This window comes from Stenella coeruleoalba, assembly GCF_951394435.1.
Source record: "Stenella coeruleoalba genome assembly, chromosome: 15".
Classification (NCBI taxonomy): Eukaryota; Metazoa; Chordata; class Mammalia; order Artiodactyla; family Delphinidae; genus Stenella; species Stenella coeruleoalba.
The window spans coordinates 71,032,977-71,060,403 of NC_137161.1; the positions used below are offsets into that span (position 1 = coordinate 71,032,977).

At 54.9% G+C, this 27,427-nt stretch overlaps 1 protein-coding gene across 5 annotated transcripts in view; it reads left to right on the plus strand.

Moving 5' to 3' along the window:
• Positions 1-22,020, plus strand: part of KATNIP (katanin interacting protein) — a 200,379-nt gene extending 178,359 nt beyond the window's left edge. For all 5 annotated transcript variants that reach the window (XM_079944672.1, XM_079944676.1, XM_079944673.1 and 2 more), the window contains 10 exons: positions 4,317-4,494; positions 9,352-9,517; positions 12,793-12,950; positions 14,454-14,518; positions 15,861-15,971; positions 17,691-17,830; positions 19,707-19,808; positions 20,379-20,539; positions 20,663-20,751; positions 21,284-22,020. In XM_079944672.1, coding sequence (XP_079800798.1) covers positions 4,317-4,494; positions 9,352-9,517; positions 12,793-12,950; positions 14,454-14,518; positions 15,861-15,971; positions 17,691-17,830; positions 19,707-19,808; positions 20,379-20,539; positions 20,663-20,751; positions 21,284-21,342 — 1,229 coding nt within the window. In that variant the 3' untranslated portion in view covers positions 21,343-22,020. The remainder of the gene's footprint in view (positions 1-4,316; positions 4,495-9,351; positions 9,518-12,792; positions 12,951-14,453; positions 14,519-15,860; positions 15,972-17,690; positions 17,831-19,706; positions 19,809-20,378; positions 20,540-20,662; positions 20,752-21,283) is intronic.
• The last annotated feature ends 5,407 nt before the right edge of the window (positions 22,021-27,427 follow it).

Genomic DNA, 27,427 nt, shown 5'->3' on the forward strand with positions numbered 1-27,427 from the left:
GGAGGGAGGGAGGAAGGAGGGAGGGAGGGAGGAAGGGAGGGAGGGAGGGAGGAAGGAAGGAAGGAAGGAGGGAGGGAGGGAAGAAGGAAGGAAGGAAGGAAGGAGGGAGGGAGGAGGGAGGGAGGGAGGGAGGAGGGAAGGAGGGAGGGAGGGAGGAAGGAAGGAAGGACGGAGGGAGGGAGGGAAGGAGGGAGGGAAGGAGGGAGGGAGGAAGGAAGGAAGGAAGGACGGAGGGAGGGAGGGAGGGAGGGAAGGAAGGAAGGAGGGAAGGAAGGAAGGAAGGAAGGAAGGAGGGAGGGAGGAAGGAAGGAAGGACGGAGGGAGGGAGGGAGGGAAGGAAGGAAGGAAGGAAGGAGGGAGGGAGAAAGGAGGGAGGGAGGAAGGAAGGAAGGAAGGAAGGAGGGAGAGAGGGAAGGAAGGAAGGAAGGAAGGGAGGAGCCACTGTCCTCTTCATCTGATGATTTCCCCAAAGATGCTGTATGTAAATGTCTGTCTCACTGAACCGGCTTCTGACCTTTCTTGGAAATGTTATTTCAGTGCCTTTGGGAGTTTTGCCCTGGAATAGCGCTCCCAGACCTTTTTGCTGCAAGGAAAGTGTAATTTCTCTGCGTCTCTACTCAGCAGGAAGGCAGAAGAACCTCCTGATCAAGGACCTTCTGCCCGTCTTGTGGCCTGTGATTTCCAAATCTCTCTTCTCTGAACCTTTGGCTTTTTCCTCATTGTATCCCAAATCCTAACCGTACTTTCCCAGCCTGTGCAAATGAAGAGAGCTTTGATAAAGTGACCCAGGGGGGATGCGTTGGGGTTGGTAAATACGGCCAATCCTATCAATGTTTTGAACGGGGATATATGACTTGCTAATTTGCAGATGACACTAATTTTGGAAGTTTTGCAAATATCAGTGGTGATGAATAGGAAAGGAGCTGAGAGAGTTGAAATATGGGAGAGAAATAACAAAATTAACTTCCATTTATATAAATACTAATTGATACACCAGAGGAAAATGAATATGGAACACGGATATTAGCTCAAAAAGGAGAGCAATCACTTTGAGAGCAGCCCTAGATTAGACGGCGTCCCAGTGCATCTCGCCAGGCAAACAAAGGGTGGCAGGCTCGGGAGAGTCTGGGGTGCTGCCCCTTGTTTGGAGGGGGAGGTGGCATTTCTCCCTCACCGGGATCCCCCTGATCTAAATCCACTCCCTCCTTCACCTCCAGGCCTTCTCCATCTCAGGAATGGTACCCACAGCTACTCTGTCTCTTGGGTCGAAACATTTTCTCTGTTCGTTAATTCCATACAGGCCATTGAGAGCCCTGTCAACGCTGTCTCCAAAGCAGATCCTGAATCTGTCCACTTGGCCCCCGTTTTCACCACTACCGCCTTCGTCCCGGCCACAGGTATCACAACAGCCTCCTCCCTGGCCTCCCCATGGAGTCCAACCCCGGTGCGCTTTCCAAGACACGGGTCCGATCTTGTCACTTCTCGGCTTCCACATCTAAGCCTCCCTAGCTGCCCACTGCAGAGAAGAAAATCCAGACTTCATGACGTGATCTAGCCTCCACCTAACCTTCTGATCTCATTTTCCTCCATCTTCTACCTCAGTCACTTGGTTCCAACCACAGATCAAATATGTTCCCATCCCAGGGCCTTTGCCCTTCCTGCCCTCTCAGCCTAGAATGTTCTTCCAGAAATGCTACAGAATGGCGGCCTCCTTCTTATCGCCCAGGTCTCAGCTCAAACGTCACCTCCTCAGAAAGGCCCTCCGTGACCGTCCCTATTCCTGCTAAGTTAGTCCCTGTCTTATCTCTTTCATTTTTTTCATGGTATTCATCACTCTGTGGAACTATCAGATTATCTTTTTGATGTGTGTTCATTGTCTGTCTTCACTGCAGTGGAAGCTCCTAGAGAGATTTTGCTGTGTTTACCCCTGAATCTCCAGGGCCAAGAACAGGGCTTGGTACCATAGTAGCAACATGTTTACCATTGACTGTGATTTTGGTGAAACTCAAATGATTGTATTTTGATTCATTTACCTACACGTATCTACTAAACACATACTCTTCAATCAATCATTTATTTTTTTTAAAAAAGCCTTAATTGACCATCTGTTTTCAGGCACTATTCTAGGCTCTGGAGATAACAACAGTGAACACAGCTAACAGAGCCCCTGCCCTCAGGGAGCTTCCATCTTAGTGGGAAAGACTGATGAAAACAAATAAGCAAATCAATGTAGAACATCTTGTCAGGTGACAAAAAATAAAGCAGAGGAAGGGTTTTGAGAGTGATGGGAGAGGGTGCTATTCGAGTTCAGGTGGCTGGCAGGGCCTCTCTAGGAGATGACAATTAAACATAGACTCATCATGAGAAGGAATGCATCAGTTAGCTTCTGCTGTGAAACAAACCAACCCCCAATTTAGCAGCTTAATATAACCACCATTAATTGTGATTTATCGTAATTCAGTGGCTTGGCTGGGCACTCCTTTGCCTCTGAGCCAGGCTGGCCTCTGCTGGCCCTGCTCACGTGTCTAGTCAGCTGGCAGATGGGCTGGCAGCTGAATGACCTAAGATGTCTTCACCCACATGGCCTGCAATTGGGAGGCTAGCCTGGCTCCTTCACATGGCAATACTCCAGGTGTGGAAAGAGAGGCCAGACCCCTGTATACATGTGCTTTACAGCCTCTGCAAGCTTCGCTTTTGCTTCTGTCCCATTGGCCAAAGCAAATCACATGGCCCAGATTCAGGAAGTGAAGAAATAGACTCCACTTCTGGATGGGAGAAGCGGCGAAATCACATTGCAAAGAGGCAAGGACTCGGTGGGAGGAATTTGTGGCCATCTTGCAGGCTTCTGGTGCTGTGAGAAGCTATGATGTGCCCAGGACCACACTGGTCACACATCTGTTTCATGTGCCCCCAAGATGCTCAGAGTTACCTTGGCACCACGAAGGGCAGAGGGATCTGAGACCAAGTTACAAAATGTATGATGGAAACGACAGGGGCGTAGGAGAGGAAGCCACGCTCCAGGGAGGTCACGTGGCTTGGCCTCCCTTCCAGCCACAAGGGCGTCTGCAACCTGCCTGAGCTGAAATGGGTGGAGCTACGTGAATCCAGGCTTCCTCCTTCCAGTGCTACAGTGCTGGCATTCTGTGAAAGTTGCAACAAGTGTGGCCCTTTGGAACACAGCCACCCAAAAGAGTGCTAGAGTAGGCCCCCAGTTCTCCAAGGGTAGAAGAGTTCATGGGGCTTGGTCCCGGTCCTGCTGTAACGGGAGACCATTCAGGAAGGAGGAACTCCAGCCGGATATTGGATAGAGAGTCATCGGCTTTGCACTTTCTGGGCAAATGAGTGACTCACCTGGGCAGTTCTGCCCAGAAGTTCACTCCTAAATGCTCCCTGATGGAGAAGGGGTGGAACAAGGGCAAAAGCATGGGAGTGTCACGTGGGTCACTTCCTTTACCTTGAATCCTCACGATAGTGGCCAATTTGCATAAAATGTCCATTTCTGACGCTGTGGCTCACTGCTGCAGTCTCCTCTATTTAGTTACTTGTTGAATCATTCCATCTGTACTGAGCTCCTACTGTGGGGCAGGTACTTTGCCAACCTCTGGGGGCACAATGAGCTAGCAAAACAGATGGGATTTCTGCCCTCAGGGCAGATGGGTATTTACCAAACGATCACAAGATCACACTGGTGACCAGAGTGTGTAAGGGGAAGTTCAGAGTGACATGGCAGGCTGTGAGTGGAGGCTTGGTGTGGTCAAAGAAGTTGGGAGGGCTTCCCTGAGGAAGTAGCTGGGATCTGAAGAATGAGCACAAGTTAGCCTAGGCCATGTGAGTTCAGGAGGGAGAGAACAGCATGTGCAAAGGCCCTGTGGTGGGAGAGGGGAATGTGAATATGCGGGACTGAAAGACAGTCTGAGTGGAGCAAGGGATTTTGGGTGCAAGGTGAGGTTAGAGAAGTAGGCAGAAGTCAGATGACGAAGCCTGCTGGCCAAGCAGCATGGGAAGCCACGCTAAGATGTTAAGCATGGGGTGGGCAGCGTGATTGATAAATGGAGAAAAGACCCAGGGCTGTGTGCAAGTTTAAACCATACTGGCGCACTCATCCTGCAGACATTTCCTAAGCATCAACAGTGACCCAGGTCCAAGGGCCACCGAGAGGAAAGGTGCAGAGCCCACTCTGAAGGCCCTTTCATTGAAGTTTGGGCTTTCCAGTTGGTAGAATGCAGAGGCTGAAGATCACTCCTCTTCCTCTCTCCATCTTGGGTACCTCCTCTGGAACCTGTGATGTTCACGGGACACTTTTCTTCCTGCTGCAGGCCTCCAGCTGAATTTCACCGCCTCCTGGGGAGACCTGCATTACCTGGGGCTCACAGGCCTGGAAGTGGTGGGCAAGGACGGCCAGGCACTGCCCATCAACCTGCACCAGATCTCTGCCTCCCCCAGAGACTTAAAAGACCTCCCTGAGTGCACCAACGACTCCCGGACCCTGGACAAGTGAGTGTCTGTAAGAAGCACAAGCAAGGCTCATGACAGCAGGGGTTCGGGGACCTGATCTGTATCGTAGGTTTCAGACGCAACCATCAAGTGGCATCTCCTATTCCACCTTCTCCCAGCCACCCCGTGAGGTCTGGGGTCTGCCCATTTTGTACTCAAGGGAAACTGAGGCCCAGGAAAGGGCCACACACCTGGAAGAGGTAGGCAGGATTGGAAGCCAGGCTCTCCTGCTTCCAGACCCAGGTGTGCTTTGTGTTTTCTTCACGGTGCTCAGCGTGGGCCTCACACATGGTGGCTGCTTGGTAAGCCTTTAGCTCGGTGTTTAGGCATGAGGGACCCCACCTCTCGGGGGCTGAAAGCTTTCCCCTCCCTGAGGTCAGAGGTGATGGCTGAGGAGTCTCCACAGGTGGCTACAGCTGCACTTTCCTCTGCATTTGTCCGATTCATAAGCCCAGGTTGGGTCAAGTCAGTAAGAGAACACAAGCCTGCATATAGCCCTGATCCACGGGGCCCCAGAACCTGCAGTCTGGCACTCGGCCCCCCTGAGTCAGGACATCTGTCAGGCTTAGGCCCTGCCTGGAGGTGCAAACAAGAAGAGTCTAGGGGAGCCAGAGGGATGAGAGTTCAAATCCTGTCTCTGCCCCTTACCAGCTAGTTGCTTAACCTCTCCAATAATAATAGTCATGATAATAATAATAATAACGGAAATTATAACTGCCATTTTTTGAGCATTTATTAAATGCTAGACACTGGACCATGCTAAGCAGGTTGCAGTTTGCAGATGTTCATTCATTTAAACCTCAAACAGCCCAAAGAGGCCCCCACTCTACAGATGAAGAAACTGAGGTACAGAGAGGTTAAAATTGTCACCCACACTAGTTGAGTGGCAGAGTCATGATTTGAACACGGGTCCATGGGAGACCAACACCCATACATTTGACCACTAAGTTATGCCTCAGTTTCCTTACCAGTAGAATGGAGACAATAATTCCCATGGCTGGAGGGCGGGAGGGGGATTGCCACATCACAGCTGAGCCCTGTCCCTGGCCCAGAGCGTGTGTGGGGTCCACAGCGGACTCCTACCTGCTTTCCTCTAAGGTGCCCCTTAGCCGCAGCCCTCACAGCCTGCTGTCATTACCTGCTCACGGGCCATCTTGGCGAGTCACACCCCTGCACACTGTGGTCCCCGCTGCCGATTGTAAAGGTGATCAGCTCATGGCTGGCCCTGCTTGTGCATATCCACACCCACCCTCCACGCAGATTGTGTTGCAGCAAATCCCAGGTCTGATAGTATTTCATCTCTACATATTTCAGTATGTAGCTCTAAACAATAAGGACTTAAACATAATCCGAGTACCATTATTCCAGCTAAATAATTAACAGTCATTTCTTAAATTACTAGCTATCCAGCATGTTTCTATTTCCCTGACCATCTTTTTCCCCCTTTTATAACAGTTTGTTCCTTGAATTGACATCCAGGTAAGGTCCATACATTGTGATTGGTTGTTATGCCTCGTTTTAAAAAAAATTTTTGGGAATTCCCTGGCAGTCCAGTGGTTAGGACTCCACAATTCCACTGCAGAGGGCCCGGGTTTGATAACTGGTCGGGGAACTGGGATCCCACAAACCGAGTGGTGCGGCCAAAAAATAATTTTTTTTTAATTTTTAAAATTTTATTTATTTATTAAAAAAATTTTTTTATTGACATATAGTTGATTTACAATGTTGTTTTAGTTTAGGGTAAGCAGCAAAGTGATTCAGATATATATATCTATATATTCATATTCCTTTTTTAGATTCTTTTCCATTACAAGTTATTACAAAATATTGGGTAGAGTCCCCTGTGCTACACAGTGGGTCCTTGTTGGTTGTCTATCTTATATATAGTAGTGTGTATATTTTAATCCCAAACTCCTAATTTATCGCTACCCCGCCTCTTTCCACTTTGGTAACCATAAGTTTGCTTTCTATGACTGTGAGTCTATTTCTGTTTTGTAAGTAAGTTCCTTTGTAGGTTGATATGTCTGTTAAGCCTCTCATAATCTCTAGGTTCCCTTCCATCGTTCTTCTTTTTTTCCTTATAAATTACCTGTTGAAGAAACCAGGGTTTTTGCCCTGTTGAGTCTGGATTTTACTGGCTGCATCGCTATGGTATCGTTTAGCCTGTTCTTCAGGCCCCTGTATTTCTTGTAAATTGTTCACCAGATCTAGAGGCCTGATCAGATTGAGGTTTGACCATTAGGGCAAGACATAACCATCAGGGCGTGGATGTCACTGTGTATTCCCTTCAGGACTCATGGAATATCTGGTTGTCAGGCTTTCTGTGATGTTGGCAGCCAATACTTAGTGGTTAGATCTGTTACTCTATTGGGGGTTGTGAAACAGTGATACACTGATCCTATCACTCTTTTTTCGTCGATAAAGGGAAAATTTCCCTCAATTATTTGGTTACTTTGAGGTACAATTCAAACAGGAAAGACAACCTAAACGTTTGATTCTTTCCCTTTATTTTTCAGTTTTCAAAAGAGCAAATTGTTTCTCTAGCATCCTTTAAAACATTTGTTTGCTTTTGACTACCATAAACTCATGGATTTAAACCTACTGTGTTTGAAGGGTTTCAATCTATTACGGTTTTTATCCTATCGATGCTCAAATTGATCCCTCTTTGGACATTGGGACCTCCCAAATCCTTTTGTAAAGTAGTAGTCTCTGATAGCTGCCTTGCTTTCTGATGTCACAAGGTAGTCCAGGTTCCTCTTTTATGTGTATTGTCCCAGGCATGGAATCAGCTATTTCTCCGAGAAGCCCAGGTTCCTTCTACTGGGAAATGGTATTTAGAGACCATAATCTAGCCACTAGGGATGCTCATTGCTACTGGGTCAATCCTTGTTTCGAGGCTTTGTTTGTGGACAGAGCTAGGAAGTATCATTTAGATATCCTTGAGGGTGTCTGTGGGGACCTCCCTTCGCCGTCAGCTGTGAACGCTTCATCGGTTCTCTCCACTCTCAGAATTGGGCAGTAGTTTTGTTTTAGAGGTGGCACCATATCTAGGACAGAAAGGTAATTGCTTTTGGAAGGAAATAGAAGGTTCTCTAGCTTTAGACCTCAGTCAGCTTAATTCCACAAACACCCCAGGGTAAAATTGCTGGATCTCCTCAGTTTCAAGATGCCAGCAATTGTAAGACACACCACCCATCAATTTAATAACAGCCTTTTAGAGAAAAAAAGAAACATTACCTCCTTGGATGAACACCTCGATTGTAAGATTTCTTCCAAGTCCAGAACTTCAAAACGTAAGAGGAAAAACATAAAGTTTATTTTAAAATCTAGGAAACGTGGGGCCTTCCCTGGCAGTCCAGTGGTTAAGAATCCATGCTCCCAATGCAGGGGGCATGGATCCTATCCCTGGTCTGGAAACTAAGATCCCACATGCTGCACCACCAAAATAAATAAATAGAATGTTTAAAAAAAAATTAAAAATCCAGGAAATGTGGCAGCAGCCTGTATCCCTCCCAGGGCAGCAGCTTCAAGGTCACCAGGAAAATGGGAGGGTGAGGGGAGGAGGTCGCCCAAGAGGCTGAGAGTTGGGCCCCTATCTCCAGGGCCAGGTCTCTCAGCGGTAGTGAGCTCAGGGCTGGGGTCTGGGCTAGGGTGTGCTGGGCAGAGTTGGGAAGGATGAGACAGGATGTCCCAAGCGGGAGAACCAGAGACTGGCCAGGATGGGACTGCAGTGTGGTGACAAGCTCTTTTAGAACATGAGGGTGCTGGGGGCTCCCTCCCAGCGGTGGCGGGCTGCCCTGGGATATGCAGGCTGGGTGACTACAGGCCAGACCATCTCCTCCCCAGAGGCACCTGCCCCTTCTTGTACTTGTCCCACGCCAGGAGCTGCCAAGTTCCCCCTGGTGCTTTAGTATCTTTCTCCCCCAGCACAAGAAAGAAGGAATAGGGCTTCCCTGGTGGCGCAGTGGTTGAGAGTCCGCCTGCCGATGCAGGGGACACGGGTTCGTGCCCCGGTCCGGGAAGATCCCACATGCCGCGGAGCGGCTGGGCCCGTGAGCCACGCCCGCTGAGCCTGCGCGTCCGGAGCCTGTGCTCCTTCAACGGGAGAGGCCGCAGCAGCGAGAGGCCCGCGTACCAAAAAAAAAAAGAAAAGAAAAAAAGAAAGAAAGAAAGAAGGAATAGAATTCTTTCAAAATGTACCATGGAGTCAATACATCACTTTATAGAAATTTGGGAAAATACAAGTAGTCACCCCCCACCCCCTGACAGAAATAGATCTTTCACTTTCGCGTAATCTCTCCTGGTCCTTGTCCTCGTTTTACAGCATGAAAATCAGCGCCCCCGCCTTTCCCCATTACTGCATCATCCTTGTGATTATCATTTTAACTACCGTACAGATTTACTGAACTTTTCCCTATTTTGAGAGCTTTCAGGGTTTGCTTGTTTGTTGCTAATGTAAGTAGTATCTTGGTGCAGATAGCTTTTTGACATGTTGAATAAATTTTTCTTAGGGGGAATAAATTCTAGAAATGGGATCGCTGGGTTAAAGAGTCCTAAAAACTAGCACACACCCGCATCCCCGCTTTAAAACCCTTCATGATTGCTTCACTGTACCTTTAACCGCACAGACTGTTATTTTTCCCCTTGTTTTCCTATTCTGTCTCACTTCACACATGAGAGGTGGCTCCTCACTGCTGCTTTAATTAGTCTCACCTCCCCGTAATGAGCCGGATCCAGCCAGGCTCGTGCCAGGCAGGGGCTGCCGTGGGGACAGGAGTGGGTGTAGACCCCACACTGTGAGTTCTCCCGGCAGACCGGGCTGCCCCCATCTCTCCGCTCCTTCCCCGCTGAGTGCAGGTTAATCGATGGAGCCAACATCACGATGGAGGATGAGCATATGTGGCTGATCCCCTTCTTGCCGGGGCTGGACCACGTGGTCACGATCCACTTCGACAGAGCCGAAAGCATCGCAGGCCTGCGCTTCTGGAACTACAATAAATCTCCCGAGGACACCTATCGAGGGGTAAGCCGGGCAACGGCAGCCGCGCTCAGTCCACTGTCAGGGAAACAGCACCGTGATGAATGGCTGGCGTGGCTGCCAGAGAGGAGCATAAATCCTCCAGAACTTTCCAAATGAAGCTGGGGGAGGTTACAGCCAGGGAGAGAGAGCTGCCGCTGTTCCCTTCTGCCAACAGCAAATGCAAGCTACAGAGCCCGGGGCTGACTCGGAGAACTGCAGCGCCTTGTCTCTTCTGGGGGCTCAGGGGTCCTCAGCAGGCCCAGCCCCCACTCACAGGGGTCGGTGGCAGCCCTGCTGTTCACTGAGCGCTTTGGCGGCCAGGCCCGGGCTGAGGGCTGCTCATGCCTTTGTCGTTTCATTGGACCCGCATTCCAGCCTCTGGGAGGCAGGTGTTATTACCCCCATCTTTCAGGGTATTGAAAACTGAGGTTCAGAGAGGTCCAGTCACTCGTCTCAGGTCACACAGCTAGAGGCCCAGTCCATGTCTGCTGAGCTTGGAGCCTACACTCTTAATTTCTACACTATGTTCTTCTCCTTCTGGGTGTGAAAAAGCAGGGGCCTCTGTTGGCATGTGGAAAAGAGCATCAGAAGTGCCCCCTTGGGGCTTCCCTGGTGGCGCAGTGGTTGAGAGTCCGCCTGCGATGCAGGGGACACGGGTTCATGCCCCGGTCCGGTAGGATCCCACATGCCGCGGAGCGGCTGGGCCCGTGAGCCATGGCCGCTGAGCCTGTGCGTCCGGAGCCTGTGCTCCGCAACGGGAGAGGCCACAGCAGTGAGAGGCCCACGTACCGCAAAAAAAAAAGAGAAGAAGTGCCCCTTTTCATGGGCTTTTCTGACCTGTGTGACCATGAACCATGAGACATTTGTCCCCTCCCACTACATGGAAGTGATGATGACAAGGTCACCTGAAATATAGCAATGCAGTTAGGGCCCTCAATGCACAGCTCTGCGTCTGAATCCCCCCCTCTGACCCTTACCACCTGTGTGACCTTTCGCAAGTGGCCCGCCTTCCCTGGACCTCAGTTTCCTCATCTGTAAAAGGGGGAGGAGGATACCTGCCTCTGGCCCTCAGAAGTTGACAGAGCCAGGACCTGGCCTGTGAGGATGCCGTGAGCCCAGGCCTGGGTCCTCAGTACGTCCAGGGACTTAAGACTGTGGGGGTTTATCACAGTGGCGTGAGCAGCCCCCAGCCCCCGGCGCTTGTCTTCAGGAGCATTGGCTCCCCTGAGTGTGCAGTTTACAAACCCCGCCCAGGCCGCCCTGGTGTCTTTGTAAGCATGCTCTTGGGTCGAGCGCGAATAAAATGTCAGCTATATTGGCGTTAAAGAAACATTCTTTTGCCTCAACTCATGCCTCTGGGCCTTTCCCTTCCCTTGAGTGAATCCCTCTTTCCAGTTGAGCTTCCACGACCTGGATTTACCGCCTGGAAACGTTGGGCCCAGAGGCCCTGCTTCCCAGGTCTGGCCCCCACCAGCCTTGGTGCCAGTGATGAATGGCCACCATGGGAGCGGGAATGAGCGCCATCTGAGAGGGCGATCCCAGGGCGCAGAGTAATGGAACTCTGGTCCCGCCCTCCCCAGGGAAGTGCATCAGATGCCTACCCCACAAGGCACCACTGGGCACCCTGGCTCTGAGCCCCTGGCATGAGGTTAGAGCCAGGCCTGGCACTCCAAGAGGTGGGCTTCACACCCCTCCAGTGTGTCCTTGGGCAAATTGCTTAGCCTCTCGGAGCTCTAGCTTCCTTAGCTATAAGATGGAGGTGATGATAAAAGCCCCTTCTGAGGCAATGAACCGGGGTCTGGGGAAGTCAGAGTTGCTCCCAGGAGGTGGTGGTGGCCCTAGAAGAGGGACAGGGACTTCCTGGACCTCTGCTCTGCTCTGTTGCCAGCTTCACTTCAGGTGGCTTTCTCCTCCAGGCCAACCCTGGCAGCTCTGGGCTTGCATCCTGCATGCTCCAAGCCAGCAAAACCCCAGGAGCCACGTTGCTCTTGCATCCACATGGCCCGTGGGTGACAGTTCTCTGTTTGGCCAGGCCTGAGTCACAGGTCCAGCCCTGGGGCCCAGGCAGGAATTAGGCTTGAGGAAAGCAGCGTGGAAGTGTAGTGACAGCTTTGGGGTCGCCGTTTCCAGCCCCTGTACACCTTTTAGGTTTAGGCACCCTGTGACCGACTGACTGAGTTACGGCGGGGTGAAGAGCCCCAGGGTACATTGTTATCCACGAGACCCAGGACAGGGCCCCTTCCTTTCCTCACGGAGAAGCCCTCTGTGTCTTCCAGGGTGAAGCACCACCAGTTTGGTCAGCAGCTGGCTGGGCTGCTAACCATGAAGGTGGAGTGAGGTGCCAAGAAGCCCTGATTCCAAAATGTGGAGTCAGAGAGGGTACTGGCTTAGCGCCCTCTCTGCTGCCCTACCACCGACCGCCCTTCCCCAGGGGAACGGAGCTGAGCCACCTCAGATCCTGCCATTAGGCTTTGACATTTACTGGCAGATCCTGGCCATCCGGCTGGCAAAATCTGCCTATAACAGGGGGCCATGGTGGCGCAGATCCAATCAATTCAGCAAGCTCCTACTGTGTGCCGTGCCCAGAGGCAGATGTAGAGATAATCCAGCTGGGGTCTCTGCCATCAGGGGAGACCCCGCAACCATGGAGGACACAGCTAGGGAACACATGCCCTTCAAAGGACAAGCCAAGGGCTGTGAGAAGGAATATCAGGAAGGGGCCCATTTCTGTCGCAGGGGCAGGTGCTAGGAGAGGAGGTGAGGTGTGAGCCAGGGTTTGGAGAAGGATCAGTCCAGGCTAACACTGGTGCAGTGTGTATTTTGTGCAAGGCGCTATTCTGTTCTAGAGACTTTATATAAGTCAGCTCCTCGTTGAGCCCATTTAACAGATGAGGAAGTTGAGGCAGGGAGGTTAAGTAACTTGCACAACTACTCATGGTGGATCTCAGAGCAGCTGAGTCCACGCCCTTGACCACCATGTCATACCTCCTCAGGCCGCTGCAGCTGAGTAGACCGGGGAAGGTCTGTACGTGTCCACTGTGGCTGGAGCCTCACCTTCCTGCTCCCCTGCTCTACGTCCAGTGCCCAGCACAGAGTAGGGATGGCACCGGAAAGGGGACCCCGGCCAAGTGGTTCTGGCCTGGGAGAAGGGCCTGGGGGCTCTGTGAAGGCCCCCAGTCATACATGCCAGCTGCCAGCAGCGCCAGCCACGTCAGCGCTCACCACCCTCCTCACACTGGCTCCTGTTCTTCAGACTCGTTATTTCTGTTGTTTGCCAGGCTAAAATCGTCCACGTCTCCCTGGATGGCCTGTGCGTCTCCCCTCCTGAGGGCTTCCTCATCCGGAAGGGGCCGGGCAACTGCCACTTCGATTTTGCTCAAGAAATCCTCTTTGTGGACTACCTGCAACGCTGCCCTCTGCCCCCACCAGCCCAGAGGTGAGGGGAGCGGCTCCATGAATGGTCCCTCCCGGTCCAAGGGCACTGGCTTTGCATCGTGCTCTGAAATGTGTACCTAAAGGGTTTTGAAATGATGATCAAACACGTTGCTTTTCAACTCGGCTGTTTTGTAAAGCTTAGCCAAGCCTCTCCGGAAGCCTGGGGGATGTGCCCGCCTTGTCTGGGGGTGTTGGGCTTTCTCATGGTCTGGAGTGCTTGAGATTTTAAATGCTTCGTTGTGCTTCCTGCTGGGAAGAGAGGCTCAGGCCTGCCTAGATTCCAGAACTGCCTGCTGGCCAATTCGGGGAAGGGCCTTCCTCCTCTTGTTTCTGTATTCCTGATTTAGAAAGATTCAAAGAGAAAAATAGAGCCTAACATTTCATGGATTCCCAGGGATTGCTTGGCCCGTCTCAGCTGCGTTAAGTTCATAACAATCTGTAAATGCCACGTTAAGTTTATTCATTTAAACCCCGTGATGTCCAAGTACCAGAGGCCAAGCTCTCAAAACAAAATGAGTTTCCCTCCACTGTAGCTGGGATCACTCCCTGGGCCAGATACTGGGGATAGTCACTTAATTATAACACTGCCCTTGAAACTGAAGAAAACCAGGCCAGGGCCGGAGGGCACTGGCCGTGGACCAGGGAGAGAAGCCCTGCGGGGAGGAGTCTGGAGGAGGAGAGAGGCTCCCTCCCGTGTGCCTGCTGTGAGCCAGATGCTTTGTGGTCATCCTTCGGGGAATCCTTCCAACCACCCTCTGAAGCAGGGATTGTTAGGCCCATTTCACAGATGTGGGAACTGAGGCCCAGGCGAATGAAGCCTCTTGCTCAAGATCATGAAGCAAAGACTTCAGGGCTCTCCCCACCTCTCTGCCTCCTCTCCCTGCCCGCCTCCCATCCCACCCCACACTTCAGCCCATCTGGCTGCTTTCTGGGACAAACATCAACTGTCCAGCCCCGTCCCACCTCAGAGCCTTTGTTCTGGGTGCTCTTCCGCTTGGAAGGCTCGGCTCTGACTCTTCCCATGGCTGCCTCCTCCTTAGCTCAGACATCACTTCCCTGATTACTGCCTGGGGTAGCCTGCCCCCTCCCAGCACTCTACCCCATTGGCCCATCATGAGTCTCACTCAGCTCTCAGAACAGTGTGGACTTACCTTGTTCATGAAGGGGCTAAAGTTGGGTGGGGTGATTAAGAGTGTGGACCCTGGAACCAGACAACCTCAGGTCACATCCCACTTCTGCCACCTCCCAGCTGTGTGACCTTGAGCAAGTGACTTCACTTCCCTGTGCTCCAGTTTCCTCACCCACAACAGGGATGTGAGAGTACCCACCTCCCAGGGTTGTTTTGAGGAATGCGAGTCAAACCCAAGGTGACGAGCCTCCCCCAGTAGATGGGAATTCCAGAAGCTTGTGTGTCCTTCCCCCACTGCCTCCCCGGGGGATAACTGACCAGCGACTCGGGCCACTGCAATCCTCTGCTTCCTGGTGCTGTTTTGTGTTTTTTCAGACTGGACACAAAGAGCCTGGAGCGGGCGAGCATGGACTATGAGGCGCCCCTGATGCCCTGTGGCTGTATCCTCCTCCACCGGCCTCACATCCCGGCCACTGGGTCTATGCCCAGAACCCAGGGAGAGGGCGAGGCCCTTGTGGCCTCCTCGCGGGCCCTGACGTGGGGTCTGGGCCTCAGCTGCTGCCCTGGGTTTCAGCCAGGCCACAGCCAAGGCAGCTGGAGCCCATGCAGCGAAACTAAGGGGAGGTTGGGAGAGCTCCCGGGTCCCTGGGGACACTGGGTGCTGCTGGGACCGAGGAGTTCCAGGCCCCGCCCCCCTGGTGGGCTGAGGTTCAGGAGGCAGCACCAAGGACTGTAGCTGGGAGGGGCCAGAGAAGCTGGAACCGACCCGGGGACTGGGCTGGGGTCTCTCCTCGGAACCAGGCAGGGAGGAGGTGAAGAGAGAAGGAATCATAGCTCAAATGTGCTGGACCCTTTCTGCCGCCCGGCGCTGTTCGCAGTAGATCGCCTGTATGAACCTCATGTGTTAGCCCCATGAGGTGGGTACTGCAGCCCCATTTCACAGCTGAGAAAACTGAGGCGCAGGGAGGTTAACTAACTTGCCAGGCCACCTAGCCGGGAAGGGGTAGGACCGGGTTAGTGGACACAGACAGCCTGGCTCTCTCACTAGCCTGTTCTCCCTCCGGCTTTATCGCCTGGGGACCACCCTACCACTTCTCAGGCTTCCCGGCCTGCCTGCTCCTGGGGATTCTGGAAGCCAGTGGGGGACAGAGCTGAGGAAGGGCTGGATGCCTGGTTGTCTGTGTGAGGTGCAGTCAGCAATGCGGGAGTGGGGGGGCGGTCACCCTGCCAGGGCCCATCCCCCCAATACTGTGATGCTCCCGCATCCCCCCCTCCCTGTTCACACCCTGCACACTTGAAACGGGTGGAGCAGGGAACAGGCACTCTGTTCGTGTCATTTTACAACCAGGGAAACTGAGGCAGGAGGTAGTTTGAGGCCTGGTCACTGTTCAGCTCTAAATACTGAGTTTGTGACAGATACGTCCCCCCTGCCAGCTCCCTGGAGCACACCCTCCCTGCCTGTCCTCCTACCTCCTGGGGCCTGGAGAAAGCTTTTGAATTCTTAAAACACACATACACACATTCATATGCAGTTTAAATTAAAGAAAATTTCATGCCACATACATTGTGATTGACTTCAGTCTCAAAGGAAAAAGAAATCATTTTTTTCTCTCGTTCATCTCTATAAACATGTGTATATATATATATATATATATATATATATATATACACACACACACATACATATATATATATATATATACATATCCCTTTTATCTTTGTAATTGTTTTCCTCTGTTCTCCAGAAAATTAAGCCTGTTTTTCCTTAATAACATGTTGCAGTCATTTTCCAGTTTCAGCTCCTGACCAGCTGGGGTGACCCCTATTACATCGGTCTTACCGGCCTGGAGCTGTATGACGAACAGGGAGAGAAAATCCCTCTGTCGGAAAACAGTATCCTTTCTAGGCAGAAGGGGGGCTCCACCCAGACTGCAGGGAGCATGGGAGGGTCAGGGGAAGAAGCAGAATCCTCGAATGTAGAGAGAAATGTCCCTGTAGGAACCAGACCTGGAAATTAAAAATGCCACTGGGCTCTACTTACAGTCAGATGTGACCCTTGCAAAGCAGAGAGAAGCTCCCAGGCACACCTGCCACGACATCTATAAGACAAAGAGTCCTGTGGTTCAGGGATTTGAGAGAGGCTACCACCTGCAGCCCCCTCTTGGAGAACCACAGACACTTTGGAGTTGTAAAGGCTCTGACAGGACCTGTAGGGAGAAACCTGTTCTATTGTGTTCAACCCAGTGTGTCCTGAATTTATTGACCGTGGAGCCCTTTGCTCACAGAATACCGACACCAGAATTAGCAAACTGTTAGCCCAGTGAGTTTTTAAATGTTTTGAGTTAGTCGCTAATATTTTTTAAAAATCAGGAGGTTTCAGATGACAACCCAATCTTCAGCTTCTCTTGAGAAGTTGGCAGTGCGAGGCCACAGTCCTGCATAGTGACGATGGCTGGACCTGAGTGTCTGCTGCCCTTTCTCCCCAAGCGCATCCACCTAGTTGATCCCAGTCCTCTACCTCCAGTTACCTCCCAGGCCCCAGAAACATAGTGTTAATATTCACCAAGGGCTCACTCGGTGCCAGGGCTTGTCCCATGTACCTCATTTGCCCTCACAACAATCTTGTGAAGTGAGGCACAGAGAGGTTGAGTAACTTACCCAAGGTCACACAGCCAGTGAGCTGGGAGTCTGGCTCCAAAGACCATGCTCTTGACCACTGAGCTGTCCTGCTTCCCTTTGATACAACCTGCCTGACCCCTCTGGGCTCTTGATCTGTGATCCCTGACGCACCAGTTAGGGAACTACCAGAGCAGGTCAAACCCAAAAGCCTCCCTTGCATCTCTCTGGGGTCCCTGGGTTCTGATTGGATCCTTTTCCGCTTTGTCCTGGTGGCACCATGCTCCTCACCTGGGATAAGTGATTCTTGGTGGTTTTGATCGTTATTAGTGATTCCTTAGATGTATAAGTCTTCATCAATTCTGGGACAGAGAGATGTTTATTCCCATTTTACAGATGAGGAAACAAGCCCAGAGATAGCCCATGACTTGCCCAAGATCTCACAGGCCAGGATGGCAGAGTCAGAGCTGGGACCATGTCCTCTCCGTCCACATTAATGCCCATTCGTTGAGTAGCAATAGCTGAGTCAGGCTCCGCCCCCCACATCCTTCCAGTCTCGGTAGGGTGGTCACATGCCAAGGCAGAATCCAGCCATGACCCCGTCCATCCCCTCTCAAAGGAAGACCTCAGAGTCTGCCCTCCACTCTCCAAAGAGACAGCAACAGTTTTTATTCCCGCCTCCAGCCCTTCCATGAAACCCGTCTTTTTCAGCCTGCTCTCTGCCCGCTTTCCTCCCCTTTCCTTGATACTGGCCACGCCTCCACTCTCACCCCGACTCCCGTCAGCCTCCTTGCTTTCATTTTCCCCAGAACATGTCTAATTTGGCTGTCACTCCTCTGGCTGCCCAGAGCAGCAGATGGCGGCTCTGCCCGCCAGGCGCGCCCGCCCTGGCGTCCCCTGAGCCGTGCCGTCAGCGTGATGGAGGCTGGAGGCCGCAAGAGGTGCACGGTGGTGAGCACTCCACTTTGGGTTATGAGAGCTTAGAGGCGTCTACAGATATCGCCGCCTTCCCCGACAGCGTCAACTCTCTGGAGGGCGTATGCGGGGACGTCCGGACCCCCGACAAGCTCATCGACCAAGTGAACGACACCAGTGACGGCAGACACATGTGGCTGGCTCCCATCCTGCCCGGCCTGGTGGGTTCCGGAGGCTCTCAGCCCTGGGGTGGATGCTGGGGGCGCTTTCTGTCCCTGGTCTCAGTGACACAGCTTTCTTCCAGGCCAGGTTAACCTCGAACAAGTCAAAGTGCCCAGGGGCCGCCAGGAAGCCTCGGGTCTTTGCTAACACATCTGACAGGTTGGCTCTTCCTGGCCAGAGTTCTTTCCCTTTGCTCTGAGGGTGCATATTATAAGGGGACACCAGGGAGATGAAGGGCTACATTGGACTCTGAGGCCAGGAGCCCAGTGCAGCAGTCCTGGGGGCTTGGGCATCTGTCGATCCCTGCAAGACATCCCTCTCTGGTTCTCTTTTCTGCCCCTGTCTCTCTCTGCAGAGTCCACTCTGTCCTCTTTTTCCCAGCCCCAGCCTCTCCGCATTCACTGTTTCTGCTCCCTTTTTATGCCGCTGGGCACTTGACCCCAACCTTGCCCTCTCTCTGGCCTCAGACCTGCCTGGTAAGCTCTTCCAACCAACTGACTCAGTCTCCCAGATCTCAGACTCTGCAGTTGGTCCTGCCTATCTCTTTGCTCCAAGGCCTGATGGCGAACCTCGGGGTAGGCCTTTGCCCACCTGGGCCTGGTCGATAGTGGTAGAGAGGGAGGTGAGAGACCAGGAGATGGGAGGGGTTGGGTAGCACTCCCTAGCCTCTCAGTCACGGGGCCAGATGCCTGTATAGATGTGCAGCAGGGGCTGGGCATCTACCCCTGTGACCACTGGGTGGGAAGATAAGGGGTACATTTTCCTCTCAAAACCCTCACAGGAAGGGGCAGCACCCCTTCAATGGTCCATCAGCTTCCCTTGAGAAGAGGCCAAACCCCTCAGCCCCACACTGCAAAGGAGAACCACATAGATCTATCAGCCCTCCGACCTGGGGCTGCAAACTGGTGGCCCCTGGCCAGTCCAGCCGGCTGCCACCTTGACCTTGGCCAGCAGGCATCTGCCAACATCTTTCACATGAAGGCCTCTGGGTGCAGAGCAGCTTCTCCGTCTCTCCCTCTTCTAGCTGGACTCAAACATTTGTATCCAGTTGAACGCTGTGGGCAACTGAGTTTGAGGACCCTCCTCTAGACCTTTATTATTTCCATGGTACAAGCGGAAGGCTGACCCTGTCCACATCCCCCTACGTCCTCTCGGGGCTGAGACCCAGGGCTGGAACCACACGAAGTCTGCAGCCTGTGGCCAACACTGAATTCTTATGCTTCCTTCTGTCTTGCAAGGGGCCCCCTAATATTTGCGAGTCTTTGCTGGGGGTGAGGAGGCTGTTGGGTCCCACTTCACTAGCTGATCGGCCACGGATCGGGACACCTCCCGCCCCCTCCGCCGGCAGAGGTTCAAAGATCTCCGCTGAAAATCACCCGGCGGTGCCTTCAAGGCCACTCGGCTGTGCTTTTCATTTATGATCCGGAGAAAGGACAAACAGGGGTCAAGGCTGTGCTGATTGCTCGGAGGTCGTGCCTCTTGACTCTGGAGCTGGGGACCGTTCCCTTGGCCCCTGGAGCCCCAGACTGTGTTTCTGGACCTGACGTGGAGGAAAGGGAAGGGCGCGCCCAGTTCTCCACAGGCATTTCAGTGACGGCCATGCCAGGCCCAGAAAACAGGCCTTTCAACAGCCAGCTCAGCGGTTTGTTGCAAACAGAGCCACACGTGACCTGACTCAAGATGGGCTGCAAGGAGAAGAAAGGCGGCGGGAACCCCACGCACAGCGGCCCCGAGCAGCCCAGGCGGCCCACCTGGGCCGGCACTGCCTCGGGCACCCACCGTCCTCGCGCCCCGGCCCACGCCTGGCACCCCGGGCCCAGCCCAGTGCCTCTGTTCCCAAACATGCCTGTTCTAATGAGTTCTTCTCTCTGACAGGTGAACCGGGTTTATGTGATTTTCGATCGGCCTACCACGGTGTCAATGATCAAACTGTGGAATTACGCGAAAACACCCCATCGAGGGGTGAAGGAGTTTGGCGTAAGTACTTACTGGCTGCGTTTTTTGAGGTAATTATGCTCATTGGTAATTAGGCTGCCGGCAATTATCATTTGCCGCAGTTTGACTTACTTCTCTCGGCTGCAACCTTAGACACAGATGCCTGGTCCTCAGAGGCAGGGAGCTGTACCATCCAACCGTGAATTCAAAACCTCCGAGTGATCGAATCATCACCCCGAAAAAAACAAAGTGGCTTTTCTTTCATCTTTTCTTCTTGAATTGCACTCGTGTAGGGAGCTCTTCCTGCCGGAGGCAACTCTGGGGTAGGGAGAGCTAGGGCCCTGGGGGACCAGAGACCCGAGTTCGCCATGCCCTGCCACATGGGCGAAAGATTTTAGCCCTTTGAGCCTCAGCTTCCCCATCTGCAATGTGGGGCTAATCCAGGCGCCTCTCCTGGTCGTCGTGAAGGTTTGAAGTCATAACACGGGCCGCGCACCTAATAAGCGAGGCTCTGAGCAGTGATGCACTTTGCCCGAGGTCACACGTGGGAAGGACGAGGGGGATGATGGACCACACGCCACCCTCCACACAGCCCCTCCTCTGTCTGTCCAGCTCCTGGTGGATGACTTGCTCGTGTACAATGGGATCCTGGCCATGGTGGGCCACCTGGTCAGGGGCATCCTGCCCACGTGTGAGCCCACAGTACCCTACCACACCATCCTCTTCACCGAGGACACGGACATCTGTCACCAGGAGAAACACACCGCCATCAGGTGCGCCCCGAGCCCGTGACCTCCCCTCCCCCATCACCTCCCCTGCCGGACCTAACGAGGAAGGATGGCAGGGACACGCTGCCTGGAGCCTGATGGAACCTTCTGGCTTTTCCCTCCCTGCAGTAATCAGGTGGAGGGGCAGGACGTGCAGATGATGAATGAAAACCAAATCGTTACCAACTCGAAAAGGAAGCAGAATGCAGCTGACCCAGGTCAGCTTCCTTCTCTGCCCAGAGCACCCCTCCCACCCCCCTTCAGGAATCTGGCCAGAACAGAGAAGGAGCTGGCAGCATCACACACTGTCTCTCGCCCCTGCCAGCTCTCAGACACCTCTCCTCCACCCAGGAGCCTTCCCCGGGGAGCTGTGGGGGGGCTGATGGGGGCAGAACCCCGGGAGCAATGTGGTGTGCTTCCCAGAAGCCAAGCCTTGCATGTACAGGGGGAAAAGGGCCATTAAGGGCAGAAGCGCTATATTGAAAGGGTTGTCCTGCCCTGGGCCACTGGAAACCAGGAGAGGATGCACAGGGTGAGGGCTTCCCAGAGGAGGGATGCTCGAGCTGGATCCTGAAAGATGCTCAGGGTTGGTCAGGCAGAGGGAGCTCGAGGCTGCTGGGGGCGGAGGCCAGGTCTCCAGGGGCCGTGAATGGCAACCCCGGGCAGTCTGGATTTCACCCCAAGGGCATGGGGCAGCCCTCGGGGATGGCGGCTGGGTGACACTGCTCCCTCTGTGCTCTCCCTCGACAGCCTTACGCCCCAAAACCTGCATCAGCGAGAAGGAGACAGCGAGACGCTGGCGGTGCTGACCGCTGAAGGAGGGGGAGCTGGTCCTCTCAGCCAGGGTGGGGCTCCGTTAACCAGCCCCAACTCAGCACCCATGTCCCCCGCCCTCAGGCCTCCGTGTGGGCCAGCCCAGACCCCAGACCCCAGACCCCAGGAGCTGGAAGGGAGCTGCAGCATGGAGGGAGCCCGCTGGAGAGAAGGGACTCAAGGGGTGAATGGCCCTGGGAAATACAGGAGTTCTGGGCAGGTGGAAGAAGTGGTGTGGTGTGGCCTTCCACTGTCCCCCGCGGTCCTGGGCCAGCTGCGGGGAGCCTGGGGTCCCCTGGCTCCGTGGCTCTACCGTGAGATCCAGCAAAGCAGGGCCCGAGTCTGCTGAGGCCTGTCGTGGGATCCGCGGGCTCGGCCTGACTCCAGGCAGGAAGGTACCGTGGCCAGCCATGCCAGGGCCTGGAGTAGGGCTGAGCGGGCGAAGGAGGCCAGGCGTCAGACACCAACACCGACAGGCGTAGAGTCCTGCCTTCCGAGGCCCCCGCTGAGGGGCCAGCAGCTCCCACCCCCACCACCTCCCCGCCTCATCTGGGGGCTGCGGAGCCAGCTGAGCAGGTGGGACTTTCCCCTGGACCCCTGCAGATGTCTAGCCTGGACTGCTACCACCCCTTCACCCATCCTGGGTCCCGCCCAGGCCCAGTTAAGAAGGAGGGATCCCCTGAGGCGAGCCGGTCCTGCAGGGCCTCTGTCCTCTGGTCAAGCCCAAGAAGGGATCTGCCAAGGGCATGTGTCCTGCTGGGCAACGGAGGGAGCTGAGCCCACCGATGGCCTGCAGCCGGCCCCACCCTGGCATGCGGAGCCTTGTCCCTGCGGTGCTGCCCGGCCCAGATAGGACAGGTGGGCAGCGTCATAGCCCGGAAGGCCAGTAGGACACACCCAGATGCCGTCTGGATGCAGGGCCCGGAGCCAGAGGACCGGTGCCCCGGCCCCACGCTCGGGCCCCAGAAGCCCCGCCCCCTTCCGCTGGAACTAGCCTGGAGGGGGCGGGGCCCTCACTCCCCGCCTGTCCCTGCCCTCGGTCTGATCCAGGCTTTTCGCGCTTGCTGTTTCCCTTTCCATCTGTCCTTGACCCCGTGTCCTGGGCATCGGGCAGTGAGGTTCTTGTTGCCGGGGGTCCCCACCCCTTCTCCCTCATCGAGCAGCTTCCCAGCAAGTTGGAAATAGGCCTTGCACCCCGCAGCTGCGTGAAGCCCAAAACGCATCTATTTCCACCCGTGTAACAAGCTCGGATCAGGGACCTAATTGGTTTCCCAGTGGTGGGTAATTTCTTGTTCCAAATATTAATCCGTTGTTTTCCTGGCGCCCGGCCCAGCCCCGCCGCGTTACTGTACTCTAAGTAGTTCCTATGCAACCAAAAGCCCCAGCAGATACTTTATGAGCTTTGCAGCTTCAGCCGAGCAGCTATGCAAATGCGCTTCTCATTTGGAGCGTGGGGCTGATGTGAAGATAAGGAATCGTTTCTCCCAGAGAAGATCCATCATTTCTGTAGCTTGCAAGCCCCTGGCTGCCCTGCTCACCCCCCAGATGTGGCAAGTGCCTCTGGGGCCTGGGGGCTCCCAGGAGACCTGACCAGCTTTTAGTGACCAAAACCAGTGCCGCGGGTTTCAAGGGAGCCCAGCCTTCCATCCCCACCGAGGCATGTTTACAGGTCAGACGTGTCCGGGAGCTTGCACGAAAACCGCACACACTTGCTCCCAGGATCTCAGTTGATGTTCAGAATAATTGTATGTACCATGCAATTCAGGGGGAGAAAAAGCTGTACAGGCATTAACTCTAAAATAACTTTCTATTTTTTTCTCTTGTAAAATCAATAAAAGATGTTGTTAAGAATATGGTCTGATGCACTGGATTTGGGGTCAGATAGAGGGAGCCTGTGCTGCCGCCAAGAACTGAGTCAGTCCACTGGAGGCTGGCTGTTCTGTTTTCCCACCTGCAAATGGGGTCGTGGTCCTGACCAGGTAATAGAAGCCCGTACGTTTATAGTGGTTATTACCTGCCTGGAACTAACTCATTTCATCCACATGCAACCCTGTAGGGTAGGTATGATTATGCTCCTCCTTTTACAGACAAGGGAACCAGGGCACAGAGAGGTTGAGTAACTTGCCCAAGACACACAGCTTGGGGAGCTATTAGTCAATACACAAATCCTGAGATAACCAAGGGAGAGCTGAGATGGGGTGAAATTCCCTGGGCCCTGGGGTTTCCCTTCAGCATGTGTGGATTCTGAAAGCCCAACCCCCGGATGCTGGATTGCTGGCTCCTCCTGCAGTTCCCCATGCCCCTGCATCCCTTAGGGGTGAGCATTGGCTTCTGGTTAAAGCAGCCCTTGAGTGGGCAGAAGGTTCAGTCGAAGGGGCCAGGGGTCTAGACTGCAGCTCGGTTGCCAGCAATTGCATTGGCACTAGGTAAGAGGGCCCTCTGGAGACCCCACCTCCCTCCACTGAACCAGTGAGAGGGGAGAGGGCCTCTGTCCTGCCCGAATGTAAGGAAGATGGCAGGGCCTCTGGGGGGCCCGCCCCGGCCCCTGCTCCCCTCTGAGTTCCTGTGAAGACAGAAGGGCCCTGCTCTGCCAGCCACCCTGGTGTTGCCAGGGCTGTGTCTCTGCGCCAGCCCTGGAGACCCTGAACGCAGGCCAGCCCTTCCCGCACTCCAGCTGTGGGCTGTGAGGCCGGCCGGGCATCCCAACGTCTAAGCCTGTCCAGCCACCAGCCGGGGCCCTGGGCCTGGGTCCCTGTTGCTCAGGAGCCAGGCAGGCAACGTCGGGGAGCAAAGCTGGCCTCCAAGGACCTGGTCAATAGGGCAGCACGGGCCCCTTCTAGGGGGCAGCTGCAGCTCAGCACCCAGGGTCCCGCAAAGCCAGATCTTCAGGGGTTTTAAGGGAAGCCAGGAATCCAGGTGTTTTCATTATTTTTAATGTGAAATCGGACTTTTAAATGTTGGCTCTAAATCGTTTAAAGTAAACATTGAGTGAGCCACATAAATCTGGTTACAAGTCCTGCACAGCCGACCGTCCACCCCAGCTCAGCCTGAACGTCAGCCCTCCCTCCCTTCCTGGCCCCCGGGAGGTTTCGGTCCCTGACCCCCGGCTCGGTGAGTGCCCAGGGCTGGTTCCCTCCAGCCCTCCTCGCCTCTCCAGGGAGGTAAAGGGAGGGAGGGGAGTACTCCTGAGGCCTCAGCCCCGCCCCTCAATCCCCAGGGGCAGAAAGGCAGGGGTCAGTGGGGTAACCTTTGCTGGACTGGAGCCACAGTCCCCACCCCCAGCCCTCCTGGAGAACAGAGGCCTTCCTCTCTCTCCACATCCCGCTTCCTGTTCCCTGCATCTCACCCCGACCCTGTAAACACAGGGGTGTAAATCAGCCCCAAACCATAGCTGTCAGTTGGCACCCAGACCACGCAGGGGGTTGTTGGTACCCAGGCATGGTCTGCTGGGAATGAATCTTGGCCACAGCTGACAAGAGGATTAAGGAAGAGTAGGCACAGGCTCCCAGGGGAGCCTCCCCCAGGCCTCTGTGCCCTGGGGACCTGCCTTCTCTGATCTACAGTGGGAAGGGCCTGCTTCTGTCTGTCTGTCTGTTTGGCTCCAAACAGTTCCAGCACTGGCACCATGACCTCAGAAGGGCCCAGAGGGTCCCGCAGAGCCTGCCAAGGCTGTTGTTTCTGTAGCCAGACAGGTGATAACTGCCCCATGCCCAGACACGTTTGCTGAGATGCCCTGGGTCCCTCCGCAGGCCTCACCTCCCACCCCACCTGGAGCCAGGATGGCCCTTTCCTGAGGCTCCAGGCACCCCCTGGCCTCGGAGTGGAACGGCAGCTCACGGTCCGGAGGCTCGGCCTCCTCAGGGTTGGGTGGCTGCACTGGTTTGGCAATTCCCTGCTTCTCTGGAAAAACCGGAAGCTCTGGCAGCTCTCATCCCACATTACCAGATGGTCCCCAAAGCCAGAGCTGGCCCTGAGCCCGGCAGCTCCTCCCGGATCACCACAGTCCCCACCAGCCCCTTTTGCCTCGCTGGCCTCGACATCACACCTCCACAGCATCCGACTTGGCACCCCTGAGACAGAGACAGTTTGATCATGTGGAAGAGCAGGGGGGACGGGGTGACAGTGCTGCAGGGCCCGGCAGGGGTGGGGCTCAGCCTCCTAGGCACGCAGAGAGCTATCCTGGGGGCCTGGGACTCAAGCTTCAAACATCCAGTCAGGCAACAGGCCCAGGCCAGGGGGCCGGGGGAGGCAGGCGAGGCGTCTGTCGTGTGTCCCAATGTGCCATGGGGCTGGCGGTCAGACATGTCCCTGGACCTCTACGTGGCAGTCACGACACCACTTCCAGGTTCCCAGCCGCTGGGAAACTGCTCCACTCAGCCCCTGCCGAAGGGGCAGCCTTTGGTAGTCGTGTTCTGTGATGATAACAACAAAAATAATAACAGCCAACGCAGGCGAAGCCCGTACCAAGCTGGATGCTCTGGGGGTTTCGTCACTGAAGGTGCACATCACCGTCAGACACCAAGACCTCCAGGGTACCCTTTCCCCAGCGTGCTGCTGATGGGAGCAACGGCCCTGGGGCCAGCCAGCCGGGGCTCAAGTGCGGCCCCACCGCCTCCTAGCTGTGCAACCTTCTCGAGTGACCTTGTGCCCCGCGCTTCCTCAGCTTCCTTACCCAGGTCGCAGGGTGCCAGCCGTGCCTGCTCTGTGGAGTCGCTCTGGGTGCCCTTGGGGCATCTCCTGGGAGGGAGAGCACGCTGGCTAAGTTCCATGATTGCCCTCATGTTTATTTATTTATTTTTGGGGGGGGTACGCGGGCCTCTCACTGCTGTGGCCTCTCCCGCTGCGGAGCACAGGCTCCGGACGCGCAGGCTCAGCGGCCATGGCTCACGGGCCCAGCCGCTCCGCGGCATGTGGGATCTTCCCAGACCGGGGCACGAACCCGTGTCCCCTGCATCAGCAGGCGGACTCTCAACCACTGCGCCACCAGGGAAGCCCGATTGCCCTCATTTTATAGGTGTGCAAACTGAGGCTTTCACAGTAAGAGAGTGGCCTGGGGGCTGAGGTGGGACCCCAGGGCTGCCCAGCTCTGGGCCGAGGCTCCTCACCAGAGCGGTGCGGCACTCTCTCCCGCTCCGCCCACCTGAACTTCCGGGATGCCCTCCAGCCTCAGCTGGTCGTCCTCAAAGGGCACTGGCCTTAGAGAGTGAGTGCTCTCCCCTCCCCCACCAGCTCTTGTCCCTGTTCCGAGCCCCTCCCTCGCCTCCTCTCTCTAACCCACCCTGCCTGCACCTCCCACCCCTGACACCCACCCACTCACCCTGGAAGTTCTGGGGGAGGGTCAGCAGGGTCCAGGGAAGGGGGCTTGGTGCACTGACTCACCATCTTGGCCTCATGCCATGGAACTTCTCCCAGGCAGAGGCCCCTTCCCGCTCCCCGCCCCCCAAGTCCCAGGGCCCCTCCCTCCCCAATGTCCTGGCCAGTCCTGGCCGCTGCCTGCTCCCCTGCCAGGCCTCTGGCCATCCCCCAGCCACCGGCCTCCCCGAAGGCAGAGGCTCAGACAGCGTCAGTCCGGGGTGAAATGTGGCCCGAGAAGCAATTTCCAGGGTATGATGGGCCGGGCTGTGCGGGCACAGGGAAGAGGTCCCGCGCCGTGATTTTCTGTCTGTGCAGTAAATCCCCACGCGGAGGTGACTGGCTTTTCCTCATGACTGGTGGTCCGGCTGGGCTGAGTTTATCTTCGGTCCCACGGCGGGGCTGTCCACCAGCACAAGGGTGTAATTCGTTCACTGCCCAGAGGCCCTGGGTGAGGGGTGAGGGGTGAGGGGTGAGGGGTGGAGCTAAACTCCAGGCCTCCCAGGCTGTGTGCTCCAGGGCCCCATCTCTCGTGCTTTGGGGACAGGAGCTTTTCTAAGTCATCCACTCAGAGGACACTCTTTCCTGGTTTCCACGAAGGCCTCGTGTGGCCTACAGCATCCCTGCCTGCACAGTATCAAAGCCCCAAAGGGAGGCTCAGAGAAAGGCCAACCCAATCCAGGCGCCCCTCCCCCCCTCCCCATCTCCCTCCAGGACCTGCAGCAGCTC